Below are 16,555 nucleotides of genomic sequence, written 5' to 3' on the forward strand. Positions count from 1 at the left end.
AACTGTAAAAAAATATTTTCATTTGTAAATTAAATGTTGTGAATGCGTGAATCAGCACTACTCAAGTGATTTACATTGTGCCCGACCATAAAATCCCAAGAATCCCATGTGTGAGGTTCGAAGTGTGAGAGTGGGAGTTTTTCAGTGTCGTGAAAACTTCTCAGTTTTTGTTTGTGTGAAGCTCTTTTTACAAGTACGGATTTTGGACCCTGTTTTGATGGCAGATTGATGGACAAATAGGAAAGCTTGAACTAGGCCAATCAGCTGGTTTGACTTATCCAATCACAACCCTGACAGGTTGGGTCTGTCAAAGCTTTGGAAAGCTGTTGGTACCTTCCTCTGAGGGCGCTTCGATTCTAGCAGTATGTGTACATGTTAGGTAATAGAACCAAAAACTATGGACACCCTGGCGGCCGAGATTGGTAGTCGCTTCCTGCCTTTGTCCCCCTCGTGGACGTCATTGTCGTCCTCCCCTCTCTGGCAGCTGACGTCCTCCTCCCGCCATCATGCGCATCCCACAGCGGTGTTCAGGATTTGCGCGCCGTCCCCCATTCACTCGCAGTTTTCCTGTCCCCGCCGTCCTTGCTCTGAGTTTGGGCCCCGCCTTCCTGCCGGCTCTCGTGGCCATCACCAGGGCCCGGGGAACGCCCGCTTGACAATATTATTAACATAACACTGCAAAATCCAACAGTGCAACTGAGCCAGATGTCTAGTTTTGGTCACTGACAGACAGCAAATGAGAGATGCTTGGACAAGAGTGGGAGGTGTATTGGTGATAAAGTTTTAAATTTCTGTTTACCAGTATTTCAGTATTCCGTTGGTTACCCCTCCCAACTGCAAGTTTGGTCTTAAAGTATATTTTTATGATAAAGTTGCTTTAAAAATAAGTCTTCAAGTATTAAATTTAACTTGAGGATGCCTGCTGACATCTTGTCTGTCTCTTTAATACAGGTCAATTAATTCTTTAATACAGGTCAGACAGTGCAAATAAAATCGAGATGTTGAGATATGTGGTTCCCAACATTGCCACAGTCTCTTTTAAACCAGCTAAGAAGCTGTAAACTCGAACAAGCTCTTGTCATTTGTTTTTATTTCTTGTAGGTCTCAGAGTCTGGAGAAGGTTAAAGGAGTTCTGATGGATGAAATTAAAAACTTGGAGCAAGATGACACTGCACTTCGCACCATGGAGGAGGAGCTGGCCGTACATGACCACTCTTGTTTATAAATTATGTTTTATTGCATTAGAAATAGATAAGTGCCCATAAGTGCAACAAGTCAAGTGAATTTTATGATTAACTCCGAAGTCAATTGTTTATTTTTTCTGCTACATACATAGATATATATATGTCTGATATATTTGTCTTTGACTTTATTAGAGCTACTGGAAGAAGCAAGTCCTTGCCTTCCATGCATACCAGGAAGGGGGAACACGAAGGTAAATGTGTATTCATTTTGTATGGCTGGATCCTCTTTAAATGATGCAATTTTGTTTTTTTAAAGTTAGATGGCGACACACTTAATCCTTGGAGACAATGCAGATAAAAAGAATTAGATTTTCTGTTACATAATCATGTCTACACAGCATATTGTGAAAAAAAAAAGTTCTGAAGGTCTGTGACCCAACAACAAATATGTTGTTCCCAGTTAACACAGACACAGCCCCTTTGAAACCAGCTGTCAAACTCTAACCTTAAAAGCAGACTTAAAATAAGTATTTATTTGATGCTGTTGTCACTGGTATCATGTGACAAAACTGTGCATAAAGCCTTCTTGGAAACAGCATTCCTGAAAGACACCAATGGAGGCTTTCAAAGAACAAGACTTCCATTAGTCTTCACCCACTAAAACATACAGTATACAATACAGTATATACTTCTACAGGGATCTTGATCAGCAAACCCAGAGTAGGGCTGTGCTTTAGCAAAACTAAATCTTGAACTGAAGGGAAAAAAATCCTGTTTCTAAACGGTAAGTTTTTTTTTTTTCATTATTTGAAGTTATAATGAAGTAAGATATTACTAAATGTTTAAACTTTACATTAACTCCACATATTTATTTACTTTTCAGATTACACAACTTAAAAAGTGCCATTGAGACTAATGTGCTTCATAGCTTGGAGTATGAGGAGCAGATCTTCTCCTCACAGGTGAGAACTTAAACTTTTACTGAGGTGGGCTTTGCATGTTAGTCCTTTTTAGCGTTACTCATGAAGGAATTTAAAATGAGATTAATGTTTGGCCCGATGTCGTTTCAGATGTGTTTGATGAAGAGAGACATGAAGTCTGTTCAGGACCGCTTATTCAAACAGATGGTGAGTGGGTGGCTTGCTTCAGGGTATCTGTTGTGGTGTCAGATCAGTTTTGTTCAGGGTCAAACTAGGGCTGGGCGATAAAACGATAGCCATAATTATCGCGATATAACTTTGCTCGATATAACTATAAGAACATTTTTTGATGTAATAGAGCATTCCCACACACATTTAGCGACTTCTAGTGCAAGGAAAGCCACACTACTCTGCTATTGCCACAGGAGGGCACACTTCCAAGTTTTTCGACATGATTTGGGGGGATCAAGGAGTGAAATGAGTTGCCAAATATATTTTAACAGCGTGTGAAACGTGGAGTTATATATTCCGTTTGAGTGGAGCGACCGGCGATCTGTTCTCCTGTGACCGAGTGTGAGTGATGAGATCAGTGGTGTAACTCACCAACATCCTAACAAGCTTTAGCAGCGTTAAACTACGTCTGCTCCACACAACTAAAGCACTGTTACAGCGCTCAGTCATATTTTAGTATTAGCGCATTCCCAAGCAACAAAACTGAAAGAAAGAAGTGGGTTCGTATTTTGTGACCAGACAGCTAGAAATAATTTGTTGTCATAAATTATGACTATTACAAAAAATTGCGGCTGGTAAAAACCAGAAACTTTGTTCCACCATCCCATGACAGATTTGTGAAATGTTCTGCTGTTTGGTGAGTGTTTATCGTGTTCCCACCATAAAGGAGAGTTTAAAACAGCAATTAAGCACCCAGGAGCAAAGAGCAGCCTTTAAACATGAAACAAATAATGAGTTCACATTTATCGCAATATGTATCGATATCGACTGATATTAATTTCTTATCTTGTAGGATCGCCCAGCTCTGGGTCGTTCATACTCTCCACTTGGGCCATAAAAGAGTTTAGAATGTTTAAACTCACTCAGAAATGCTTTGGTTTCCTTTCAGCAAGAGGAAGAATTGCTGAGTGTACGTAGAGGACTACAGACCTTGTTCCTACCAGATGTTGCCATGTTTTGACTTCAGAGGAAAAAGGCAACTGAAGGACCTCCGTTTATTTACAAGTAATTTTCAGGGCACTTTAAAAGTGTGTTCTAGTTTTTGGATAATATATACTTAGTATAAGGTTCTTTTAAGTAACATTACTTTTTCAAAGTTTGAATAATTATTACCTTATTTGAAATTTATTTACAAAGCCTTGTTGGAGCTGTTCTTTGAAACTATCTGCACATATATTTACATGTGATTTTTAATACGAATAATGATTTGCTGTAAAAAGGTCATTTTCCAGTGAAAGAGGCGATTACAATAACATTTAAAATGTACAAAATGCATTTATTCATGAATTGTTAACCCCCCCCCCTCCTTACATTCAGTCCCCATAGATATGTTTACTGGTCAGTTAGAAAATAAAAATGGTAATTCAACATGACAAAACAAGTGTCATAATATTCACAGCAGTAATGTATCACAGGAACTGGAACCTCTTTGTCTTTTTTTCACTACAGATCAAACTTGTTTGTTTTAATCAGCATGTAAAGGCCTTGTTCCTACAGGCTGGTAGTATGGACAGGCAAAAGTGTGTGAATTAATGCACAGTGTTTGGGATATATTAGCTAGTTATCAGATATTTTGGGATTACAGAAAAATTGGTGCCGATTGTAGACTCAGTTCTTTGTCTGATACTCTTCAAAAAGGCTTAAGGTTTTTTTTTTATTTCCCCCTGGGCAGAACATGCACAACCTAACACTTTATACGTATTGTAGTATTAGCAGTCTTTAAAGCCTTTAAATCTGATTACGGGAGAATATTCTCACTCGTTTTAAATCCTAGAGAGAACCCATGCTCAACCACAGACCACCATTTCTCATAGAAATTGGACTTGATAAATAATGACAAACAAGTAATCTTTTACTTTAAGACACTGATGGATTCCCAATTAGTTTCTGGGTGGTTGGATAATCCATTTGCTCAACATTCTTAATCACCCTGCAGCTCTCAAATAGATCTGCCTTAAGCAGCTATTTGGTATTCATATTTTGATTGCGTCTGTTAGCAGACAGACTATTGTGTCACCAATAACTGGAAACAAATTGCAGGTATATTTTATTATTCTACCAAGCAAATTGGTGGCCTTTTTCCGAGTCAGGGCTTTGAGACCCTAAATATTGAAAATAAGACAAAGAGAATTTATAAACGTATTCTGCAGACGAACTTGCTTACAAAGTTTTTTCCCTTCTTTTTTCCCTCAAATGATGACATGAACAACCCTGTTCGGACTGAATTTTGTACACTTGATATGAAACTCACTCTGACTTAGGCTCACAACCCTTGAAGTACTTTTTTTTTTCTTTCTTCACTTAAAGTGGAGCTTTCTCACATGCACATTAACGTTCACTCAGACATCTCTCAGCAGTCACTTAAAAACTCAGTTTCGAAAACACAAATCCTCCATCGTGGCTCCACTTCTTCAGCCCCAGAGCGGAGGTGTCCACAGCTGCTGTGCCTTTACAGCCTCCGTCATTAACCGCAATACCACCGCCCCCTGGTCAAGACCAGGTTGCTGGAAGAATAAGGACATCCTGTGGATGACGTCATCTCCAGGATTTCGTCATGTATGTCAGTTTTAACTTTTTTCTTCACAGAAGAAAAACACCTTCTACGGCCTGTGAAACCTATGTTAGGAAAGATAGCAGATTTTAGCGAAGATGCCTTTTGTTATCAGTAGCACTGACTTGCTTACAGTGGTCAGTCCACTATATTCCATTCTGCATTGGTCATATGGTATTTTGTGTCAACATTAGGAAGCACAGTTATAAACCTGCATCAGCCAGACGCCCTAAATCAAGGGCAGCAGTGTGTCATTTTTAGTCACATATGTGTCTCAGGTGGTTTGAATCCCAGTAATTTTGGACTGGCCTGTCTATCTTTGGCTCTGTAGATGCTCACCGAGCTATAAATAGCATTGACACAGCTGACAGAGCCCCACACACTGACCTCGTTAGGTGTTTGCTCGAAGCGTGCACCTCCATCTCCGTGCTTTTGAACTCGTTCAGCTCTTTCCGGATGGCCGCCTGCAGAATCACAAACGAACAACGTTTAGTGCATCCTCGAGTGGCTCTCATACATGCCGAGTTAAAAATAGTGCACTCCAAGCTCTTAAAAAGTCATTTGAATAACACGAGCACGTTTTTTCAAATATTTATTGAGTAAAGCCAGGCTTACACTGCGATTTTAGAAAGCTTGTTCTTTGGTGACAGCTCACACTGTAGGTTTGGGTCGCCCCTCGTGTGCGGCCAAAGCCTGCGATTTATATACTCGCACTGTACAAGAGCACTCGGTCTGACTGACCTGACGCCACATGGATGCTCACACTGCCCGTGAAACGCAGCCTCTACAGACGCTCTGTCTACAATAAAGCTGCTTCATTCTAAACAACAATACCGCGCCTATGATGACCTGATCAAGACACTGGCTGAATCTCAAATTGCTCCCTGCTCCCTACGTAGTGCACCACATATGAAAATATGTGCTCCTGCACCCATGAAGTGCATCACATGTCTAATAAATAGCCTGCTGAGATTCAGCCACGTGGGCACAGTTCCATACTGGACTAACAGGGCACTATTTTGGTGTAGAAGCCAGAACTTGGTGCACTGCTTAGGAAGTCGGAGGCCGTTTGAGAACTGCTACAACTTTGCTAACGTGTGCCACACTGTGCACTGAAGCTGAAGAAAAAACACTTTGTTTATACCTCTCAATTCAACTCAGTCAAACAGAGCAAAGTTATCATATGTGGACGCTGATGGTGCCGCAAATGTGGAGCTTTTTTGTCTCCGCTCTTTGTCTGTAGCTCTTTTGTAGGAGCGGTGGGTGTGATTAAATTGTGGTTTTGGACCCCCACGCAGACACGGGGAGAACATGCAAACTCCACACAGAGAGGACCCCGGTCACCCGGCCGGGGAATCGAACCCAGGCCCCTCTTGCTGTGAGGCGACAGCGCTGCCCAAATTTGGCCCAATTGTGAAATTCAGTCAGCTCCGACCAAATCGGGCTAAAACCGCAGTGTACGCCTGGCTTAAGAGAGATGAGTACTGACTAAGAATTCAGCTGTGCTTTACTCTCAGCTACAGTAACAACCCAGCATTTCCACTGAAAGGTCAGTATGTCTGAGATGCATCATACAGCATACAGACACTTGACTGCAGGCCTTCATAAGCACTGCTCACAGTTCCTCCTTGTCTCATACCTTGTCAGCTGCAGACAGTCTTGTCCAAGGTTTGTCAGCTCTCCTGTCATAATCCTGAGCTTTGGCCACCTCCACATAGTCACTAAAGCGGATCAGGATCTTTCTGTCTCTCAGTTCGTCAACCGTCGGCCTCTGGTTGAGCTGAAAGACGAAAGAAAGCACCGATATGAAGCTCATTTGGATCATCCACATCACAGCTCAATCAGAGTTTGATTTTATGTGCATTGCTTCTGTCTGAAGAAAACCTCACATCTCCATTTTTGGCATTTTTCAGTTTTTGACATAATCTGAAAATGTGTGTTGCCCTTTACATTGTCTGTGAATTTCATTAAGAATGGACCAAAAGAAACGACCCAAAATGACTTGGCAAATCGCCTGGTTCCATTGACTTGCATTAAAAGTAAAGTGTGTTTTTTCCTTCTCCTGTAAAGTTCCCATTTTGGAGATACTACTTTTTCTTCCAACAACAGCGACATGTACATATACTGAGTATTCAGTGAGGGTGATATGTGAACTCTTAGGATTAGCCATTTCCAAGTCTTTGCTGCTTCACTGATGCTTCCACTGACTGAATGGAAAACGGCTTCATCTGCAGCTGCAGTGCTGATTCTTGGTCTTGGTGAACTGTGATTTGTGCGTTAATGCTATAATAACGTTACAGCGCAACACGCCAGTTTGATCGATGCAGTACACCAATAATACAGCGTGATGTAGACATACTGTGGCGGTATATGAAGGTTGCCGTACCTTTCTGTTCAGTCTCTGTTTTATTTCTCTTCTCTCTTCTTGCTCGGTCTGGTCATTCCGCTCTGAGAGAACACAGGGAGTAAATCAAATTAGCATTGATTAACACTGAGCGACATACAGAGGAGGTTCTTGTCAAGTGCTGCAAAATGAATACACATTATTAATATTTTATCTCCTGCATTAATGCTTTTTAATGTCAGTGCGTTAATAAACTCGCTTGTTTTAAAACACAAAAAATGAAATGTAGACAGTAAAGGACACCAAGCGTTGGAGAACTTATTAACTTTAGTTAAAAAGTTATAAGCCAAAATGACATTTGGGATGGATGGATGGATGGATGGATGGATGGATGGATGGATGGATGGATGGATGGATGGATGGATGGATGGATGGATGGAGGGGTCATTCTACAGAAACGTCCATTCTTGTGTCCCTAGCGTTTACAGATACGTTACCCTTGTTATGGTTACATTACAAGGGTAATATATTTGTACATGTTATGGCTACAATTTATTTATATTTTAAAATAAAACAATGTTATTTTAACAATTTCACCTTCTTGAGCCTCAATTTATCAATATTGGTTTTTAAATCAATCATATAGAGCTCGTCCCCACAGTCGTGTGTGAAGGCCGGGGCCATATTTTGAAGTAAAAAACAAGTTTTTCTGCCATTTTAACTGCGATAATCTCCACACGACTGTGGAATATATGATTTAAATGACAAAGAAAACAATTAAATATTATAAACTATATAATGAAAGATCCCCAGGAGTCGAGTCACTGGTGTTACTGCATCTCTTATTTTGTAATAAAAGTCATACTGATGACGTCACTCGACCCCCTTTGACCTGTTGTCTGAGGATCTATGGAGAAAAGCTCGTGGTGAGTCCACTGTGTCTCTCAGTTCTCAGAGATCTTCTCATTCAGCTCATGATCTCATATGAAGCTTCTAGCTGACGTCACTGGTGTGACCGACTTTATTCTGAGGTCAGTGTCAAAAAACAGAAACACAAATGGATTAAATTCCATATTTTAGTGGACGTTCCCTGATGGACAGCGTGTGGTTTGATGTTCTGTAAAATGCATTGATCATTAAAAACGTCTCTGGTGTTTCCTTTATTATGTGGAACACCAGAGACGGTCAGTAACACCAGAGACTCCTGTGGACAGATAAAGTGGACTTCTTCTGTAGAATGACCCATAGATGGATCTTAAGGCGCTGTTATGTGTGATTGTTCCGTCAGTAGCTTATTTAATGAACGTAAAACTCACGTTTTAGGATATTTCTGCTCTCCAGCTCCTCAACGGCCGGCCGTTGACTGAGTCTCCTGCGGAAAAACACCAAAATATCGCCGTGAACCATCACATCAGTGTAAAGGAGTCAGTCTCGGTCCAAAACATGCGCTGCTCAGCTGCGGAACCCTCCACGTGCTTCACCAAAGCGCTGCTATTCCGCGCTGTTCGATTAACCTCCCCAGCCCTGCTGGACTCCGCCGGCCGCTGAAGGCGTCCAGAAGCTCTCCCGGCTCGGCTTAACTACACCGAGCGCACGCGCTTATTCCGTATGCTGCTCTGAGCGCTGCCACGTGCTGAGGGAGGCGCACTGAGGTGGAGCCCGGAGGTCTGCTCCAACCATGTGATTCCCAATTACGCTTAAAGCGCTGTCCCTCTTCCCTGCTCCGGAGTAGGGCTCTGCTTTATTTCCAGTTAAAATCATGCTTAACGTGGGGAAGTGGTCAGTGAGTGCGGTCAAGCTGAGGATGTGCTGCGCCAGAATGATGTTGATCATGCTGATCAGCGGCGTCTGGAAAGCCGTGTTAGTTGTTAATCCTTTTTTCCTTGATACCAGGAACTGAATTCTTACTAGTTAGAACTGAATTCTCACATTTTTGATATCAAGAGCCAAATTTTATTCTTACCAGTAAAAATGTAATTTTTGAAATCAGGAATTTAAATTTGACTAGTGGAAAGTTTCACATGTGTAAATTTAATTCCTGATATCAAGATAAAAAGGATTAAAGCCAAAAGTCTTGCCCTAAAGGCGGACTGTCGCAATATAACGAGCAGAGCCCACCTTACATAATGTACGATGGGCTGGAGAGGAACTCCATCACGTTTGTTTTTTGTAATGAAACGCAAGCGGAGATGATCTTCGGTGGGCTGCTGTACTTTGATGCAACTTCAAATGACCATTTAACTTTTTGATGTAATAAACCGCGTTGGTAGACCACCCCTACCCGCCCCTACCCACCCACTGCCACATTCGCCGTCGTTCTTAGAATTTGTTAGGAACCACTGCAGTTTGAATCAGTTTAAATCATTGCTGCTGTTCTTCTGTATAATTCAGTTGATTATTTCTCAACGTTTAACTAGATGTAAATGAAGTTTTACTCAATTTGAGAACTTGTGTAGTTCTGAATCTTTATGCATTAATATTTAATTATCTGCTAACTGGATGTTGCTAAATGCACTTGGGCATACTTAATTTAAGATGTTGATATACGAAGATACACCTCATGGTGGTGGTGGTGTGTTAGTGTGTGTTGTGCTGGTCTGAGTGGATCAGACACAGCAGTGCTGCTGGAGTTTTTAAACACCACAGCTGGACTGAGAATAGTCCACCAACTAAAAATATCCAGCCAGCAGCGTCCTGTGGGCAGCGTCCTGTGGGCAGCGTCCTGTGACCACTGATGAAGGACTAGAGGATGACCAACACAAACTGTGCAGCAGCAGATGAGCTGTCGTCTCAGACTTTACATCTACAAGGTGGACCGACAAGGTAGGAATGTCTAATAGAGTGGACAGTGAGTGGACACAGTGCTTAAAAACTCCAGCAGCACTGCTGTGTCTGATCCACTCGTACCAGCGCAACGCACACTATCACACCACCACCACGTCAGTGTTACTGCAGGGCTGAGAATGACCCACCACCCAAACAGCACCTGCTCTGTGAGGGTCCATGGGGGTCCTGACCACTGAAGAACAGGGTAACAGAGTATCAGAGAAACAGATGGACTACAGTCTGTAACTGTAGAACTACAGAGTGCAGCTATACAGTAAGTGGAGCTGATAAAGTGGACAGTGAGTGTAGAAACGAGGAGGTGGTCAGGTTGTTACGCCTGACCGGTGTTCGTTTATTTTGTGGAGTATGTAAGCAAGTCACACATTTGCATCTCGTTCACAAATCTTCGGTGTGTAAACTTTAGATGCATTTATAGAAATAAATATGCACAGACTGTCCAGTGTCATCTGGTCCTCAGGTCCTCAAGCTCCAGATTTTCCTCAAAGTCAAAGTGTTACTATAAGAAGAAAGTAGAACCAGTTGTCGTCCTCGCTCTCAAAATAATACACTGTACATTAAATCAGGTCGTGACCAAGGAGGGTTCGGCTCATGTGGGTGGCAGCAATAAACTTAATCTGCCTTGAAGAATGTCTGGATTGTAGCTCCTACCATATTTGCCCGTTATCCTCCCACACTGCTCACTCATTATTATATTTCCATGCCACAAACTAAAGTATGTATATCATTTCCTCTTTTCAGATGTTTTCAGAAAGCTAATTGGAAAAGGATATGAAAAGTGTTTCATTTGTTACTCATTCTAATTATTTATAGCCAAATATTATGTGTGGGATTTCAGCATCGGGGCCACCAACAAAAGTTTCATTGGACTATTTATTGGAACAAAAATGCCATTTTGGTAGGCAGGAAAATGTACTGTATGCCCATTGTTTGCAAAATTCAATAACAAATGTATAAACTTCAAAAAGTCTAACCCATTAGGAATCCTGCAACACGGATACCATAGATACCTTCATTTTTGGAGGATACAGCATTTAGCTACAGTTGGTTATTGCCCTGCATTGCGTTCCTGTACCAGCCAAGGTGAACTACACCTCAGATCCTACATGGCGGGGGGAATGTTGCACTGCAATCCATTATTCACTGGTCTGAGTTCTAAAAATAGCGAAGTGCATGTGCTGTGGAAGTGCAGAACACCGCAGGCTAAAGATAGTAAGGTTATGATATCGGTGAACCATCATTGTGTCATTCTGAATGCGGGGCTAGGGAGCAGGTTCTGCAGATGCAGGGAACTGTTATGTGGGGGGAGTTGCCCTTTGCTAGTGATCGAAGTCCTAACGTCTCCTTTTTCTTCACCTCCAAACAGATATTCATTAATTATACAACGGTTAGTTCCGGCCACGCAAGCTGATTGGCTGAGAAGTGAAATAACAGCACACTTTTTTCAGTGTGTCACTCCGCTGAGATGCTGTTGCTAAGCAACGACTCTGGCAGCTGTAGGAGACGCTCAAGCCGTTTGAACGTTTTTACTTCTTACTCTGCCTCAAACAGAAAACGGACGCTGTTAAGATCACATCTGACCGACAGCCGATTTGGTCCGACTCTGAAGACAAGACGACACTAAATTCCCAAACTGTCGTCGCCACTGAGCAGCTTTTCAGTCGGCAGCTGTGACAGAAGAACAGCTGAACAACCTGGAATCAGCCAGAAATGAACCCAACACCATTCGCCAAACTAAACGGGCTGTAAGAAGCTTTACAGACCGGCTGGAACAAAACAACATTAATACTGATCTGGACAAACTGACCAAACTGAGCTGAACCTGATATTGGGTCAGTTTTATGGCTCAGTCTGATTTGGTCCGACTCTGAAGATCAGACACGTCTGGCGAATGGTGTTGGGTTCATTTCTGGTGTTGGGTTCATTTCTACTAACTATTCAGAGACCTCTAGACAGAAATTGGCTTCCTCTCTCAGAAGCATCTTAGTTGCATCCATTTAGTTGTGAAGCATCACCAATATTGTCTTTTCAGCAAGATGCTGAAGAGGGTTGGATCTTGTCTTCAGAAGAGCTGAAAATAACTGGGTTCCCCCCACCGCTGTAAGCAATATGTCACTAGGATTCAGAGCGTCTCAGTCTCAGGCAGGGCACATTTATAGGACGAGCATCTTATACCTACAACAAGTACTTCTAATACTAGGAATACTATACCTCTACACAAAGGAAGCCCAGTATAATGAAATGGGGTAATTTGCTTAAAAACTGTGTTTCTTATTTTTTTTTTTTGGTCTATGAGGCCCTTATGGTTTTCATTTCTTTTATGGTTGCATATAAATTGACGTGATATTATATATACTGAGTGTAACCCTCTATACTGCACGCATCAGGAGATAATTGTCTTAATGTTCAATTCACCTTTCTTGTATAAATGGAAATTCAAAAACATGTAAAAATAATGTGTGTGAGGGTTTTCTTGGGGTATGTTGCCTTGAGGCAACATCGTGCGACAGTGAGAAGAAATTATATGAAGCGAGTGCTTGTGACTGGCTAAATCCATTCCACTGTCACACATCGTTGCTTCTAGGCAACAAATATGTTTCTGCAGATGCTTGCGAACATTGTAAGCATAAAATGGGAAAAAAGGTGTAAAAGTGCCCAAAGAGAGAGTATAGCCAAATACATTCTTTCTATTCATTTACTCAACATCTTTTCCTTTATTGTTAACCTTGTTGTTGTCTTTAAATACGTATAACGTTATTGTAAAGTGAGGAAAATGGGTTTGTTGCCCTGAGGCAACACTGTGCAGTAGAGGGTTAAGCCAATATAAATAGTAGTAGTAGAAGTAGTTAGTATTGTTTTAGTATTGTGTGTCTATACGCTTCCTTTTTGCCTGAAATGCCCTCACACCTGTCTCAGTTTTCTGCTTCTAGTGCAAAGCAGTATATTCCCTATGTTTATGTAACAGGCACGCCTTGGCCACTTGAAGAATGGCCAGCAGTTCTAAATGCTTAGAACGTTTTTAGCACCTCGTGTTGTACCATGAACAAAACAACGTCAAAACCAAGGATAACCTCTTGGCTGTGCCTTCTTAGAATCAGCACAGGGTTGTATATGAGCAGAATGTTATGTGCTTCACTCAGCGATGTGAAATTCCAGGCATAATTAATTATGTAAGTGTAGAAGCGACCAGACGAGCAAAAAAGCTCGGCCGCCTTGTGGCATGACAGATTTGTTGCATTGCATAGTTTATTATAACACAGTGTCTTTTGTGCTTAATAAGGACACTAAAAAAAGAGCCGGGTTACGAGTTGGACTACTTGGTGTTATGTAAAAAGAATTCACCTGTTGTAATAAGAACCTAAAGACAGTTGAGTTGCGGAAAGCATCCTAATCTAATTGCTACACCTTATTAGTCCTCTTATTTAGTCTGATGGCTGATGAGTTGATGTGCTTCGGCAGCACTGCTGTGTCTGATCCACTCAGACCAGCGCAACACACACACCACCACCACCATATCAGTGTTACTGCAGTGCTGAGAATGACCCACCACCCAAACAGTACCTGCTCTGTTAGGATCCATGGGGGTCCTGACCACTGAAGAACAGGGTAACAAAGTATCAGAGAAACAGATGGACTACAGTCTGTAACTGTAGAACCAATAAGTGGAGCTGATAAGATGGACAGTGAGCGTAGAAACTCATATATAATACTATATATAATATAGTATATATAATATAATATAATACTAATCACCATTACATACTTGTGAAAGGTGTGACTTGTGTCATGGTCATTTTGTCAGGCAGGTATATTTTCTCAGTTTCACCAAACTGTATGCTCTGATGTCTGACAGTTACCTCTTGGATTTGCATTGTCATGTGATGTGCATGGTGTAAAATTTAGGCCGTAGTTTGGCCACATAGCCTTCGCCAAAAATCTCTCAGCTTCAGGAATATTCTCGCTAAGTGTCAGATGTGCTGTTTATTACTGGTGAACATGAACAACTTCACTCTAGCTCCACGTAAGCCAATGAAAACATGAACAACTTCACTCTAGCTCCACATAAGCCAATGAAAACATGAACAACTTCACTCTAGCTCCACATAAGCCAATGAAAACATGAACAACTTCACTCTAGCTCCACATAAGCCAATGAAAACATGAACAACTTCACTCTAGCTCCACATAAGCCAATGAAAACATGAACAACTTCACTCTAGCTCCACATAAGCCAATGAAAACATGAACAACTTCACTCTAGCTCCACGTAAGCCAATGAAAACATGAACAACTTCACTCTAGCTCCACGTAAGCCAATGAAAACATGAACAACTTCACTCTAGCTCCACGTAAGTCAATGAAAACATGAACAACTTCACTCTAGCGCCACGTAAGCCAATGAATACATGAACAACTTCACTCTAGCTCCACATAAGCCAATGAAAACATGAACAACTTCACTCTAGCTCCACATAAGCCAATGAAAACATGAACAACTTCACTCTAGCTCCACGTAAGCCAATGAAAACATGAACAACTTCACTCTAGCTCCACATAAGCCAATGAAAACATGAACAACTTCACTCTAGCTCCACATAAGCCAATGAAAACATGAACAACTTCACTCTAGCTCCACGTAAGCCAATGAAAACATGAACAACTTCACTCTAGCGCCACGTAAGCCAATGAAAACATGAACAACTTCACTCTAGCTCCACATAAGCCAATGAAAACATGAACAACTTCACTCTAGCTCCACGTAAGCCAATGAAAACATGAACAACTTCACTCTAGCTCCACGTAAGCCAATGAAAACATGAACAACTTCACTCTAGCGCCACGTAAGCCAATGAATACATGAACAACTTCACTCTAGCTCCACGTAAGCCAATGAAAACATGAACAACTTCACTCTAGCTCCACATAAGCCAATGAAAAGGTGTAGTGGATTATCCACTCTAATAAATCAGATCCTATCTCACCTCTTCTGTAATCCCTTCATCTACTGTTTACCTTACATCACTAATACCAGGCAGATTAATAGCTGTCTTTTGCACAGTGGCCTCAGGTAAACCATTGTGTTGTGAGAGGGTTCAGAAGGCAGTGTCTGCATGGGATATTAAGGATAGATTTTAATGCAAGACATTTTTGGGTCAATCCAAGTCGACAGTTAGAGAGAGAGTCATGTCGTTTGTGAGGGGGTCATCCATCCATTCCATTTTCCAAGCCGCTTCTCCGTCAGGGTCGTGGGTGCGGGGGAGGGGGGGGGGGGGTGCTGGAGCCTATCCCAGCAGTCCTTGGGCAGAAAGCAGGATACACCCTGGACAGGTCGCCAGTCCATCGCAGGGCAGACAGACAGACACAGACAGTCACTCACACCCAGCTGCAATTTAGCACGTCCAATTGGCCTGACTGCATGTTTTTGGACTGTGGGAGGAAACCGGAGAACCCGGAGGAAACCCACGCAGACACGGGGAGAATATGCAAACTCCACACAGAGAGGACCCTGGTAGCCCGGCCGGGGAATCAAACCCAGGCCCTCCTTGCTGTGAGGCGACAACGCTACCCACCATGCCACCGTGCCGCCCCAGACATTTCAGACCAGTCAGAGTTTATCAAACTTTTGATTTTTCGACCCGACTCTGAGCGAAATCTAGTGTAAACTGGTCAACGACTCAATCTGAACAGATTCCTGCAACAACCAATGAAAACAGAGCAAGAAAGAAGTTGGCATCCGCCAACTCCTGGCCAGTCTGAGGTGCAACGTGGTGTTGGTGGATGGAGCGAGACATGATGTCCCAGATGTGCTCAATCAGATTCAGGTCTGGGGAACGGGCGGGCCGGTCCAGAGCTTCAATGCCTTCATCTTGCAGGAACTGCTGACACACTCCAGCCACATGAGGTCTAGCATTGTCCTGCATTAGGAGGAACCCAGGGCCAACCGCACCAGCATATGGTCTCACAAGGGGTCTGAGGATCTCATCTCGGTACCTAATGGCAGTCAGGCTACCTCTGGCGAGCACATGGAGGGCTGTGCGGCCCTCCAAAGAAATGCCACCCCACACCATTACTGACCCACTGCCAAACCGGTCATGCTGAAGGATGTTCAGGCAGCAGATCGCTCTCCACGGCATCTCCAGACTCTGTCACGTCTGTCACATGTGCTCAGTGTGAACCTGCTTTCATCTGTGAAGATCACAGGGCGCCAGTGGAGAATTTGTCAATCCTGGTGTTCTCTGGCAAATGCCAAGCGTCCTGCACGGTGTTGGGCTGTGAGCACAACCCCCATCTGTGGACGTCGGGCCCTCATACCGTCCTCATGGAGTCGGTTTCTAACCGTTTGTGCAGACACATGCACATTTGTGGCCTGCTGGAGGTCATTCTGCAGGGCTCTGGCAGCTCCTCCTGTTCCTCCTTGCACAAAGTTGGAGGTAGCGGTCCTGCTGCTGGGTTATTGCCCTCCTACGGCCTCCTCCACGTC

The 16,555-nt window shown here is 42.6% G+C and overlaps 2 protein-coding genes across 4 annotated transcripts in view; one reads left to right on the plus strand and one right to left on the minus strand.

Moving 5' to 3' along the window:
• sycp2 (synaptonemal complex protein 2) overlaps window positions 1-3,753 on the plus strand; it is a 30,822-nt gene extending 27,069 nt beyond the window's left edge. Inside the window, exons 44-48 of the mRNA XM_037541033.1 lie at window positions 1,102-1,201; window positions 1,377-1,435; window positions 2,068-2,146; window positions 2,255-2,311; window positions 3,225-3,753. Coding sequence (XP_037396930.1) covers window positions 1,102-1,201; window positions 1,377-1,435; window positions 2,068-2,146; window positions 2,255-2,311; window positions 3,225-3,296 — 367 coding nt within the window. The 3' untranslated portion in view covers window positions 3,297-3,753. The remainder of the gene's footprint in view (window positions 1-1,101; window positions 1,202-1,376; window positions 1,436-2,067; window positions 2,147-2,254; window positions 2,312-3,224) is intronic.
• A 151-nt stretch (window positions 3,754-3,904) lies between these two features.
• Window positions 3,905-16,555, minus strand: part of phactr3a (phosphatase and actin regulator 3a) — a 69,118-nt gene continuing 56,467 nt past the window's right edge. For all 3 annotated transcript variants that reach the window (XM_037541034.1, XM_017715899.2, XM_017715900.2), the window contains exons 8-12: window positions 8,547-8,602; window positions 7,273-7,334; window positions 6,526-6,666; window positions 5,274-5,350; window positions 3,905-4,951 (exon numbers count right to left, since the gene is read on the minus strand). In XM_037541034.1, coding sequence (XP_037396931.1) covers window positions 4,936-4,951; window positions 5,274-5,350; window positions 6,526-6,666; window positions 7,273-7,334; window positions 8,547-8,602 — 352 coding nt within the window. In that variant the 3' untranslated portion in view covers window positions 3,905-4,935. The remainder of the gene's footprint in view (window positions 4,952-5,273; window positions 5,351-6,525; window positions 6,667-7,272; window positions 7,335-8,546; window positions 8,603-16,555) is intronic.

This window comes from Pygocentrus nattereri, chromosome 9, assembly GCF_015220715.1.
Source record: "Pygocentrus nattereri isolate fPygNat1 chromosome 9, fPygNat1.pri, whole genome shotgun sequence".
Lineage (NCBI taxonomy): Eukaryota > Metazoa > Chordata > Actinopteri > Characiformes > Serrasalmidae > Pygocentrus > Pygocentrus nattereri.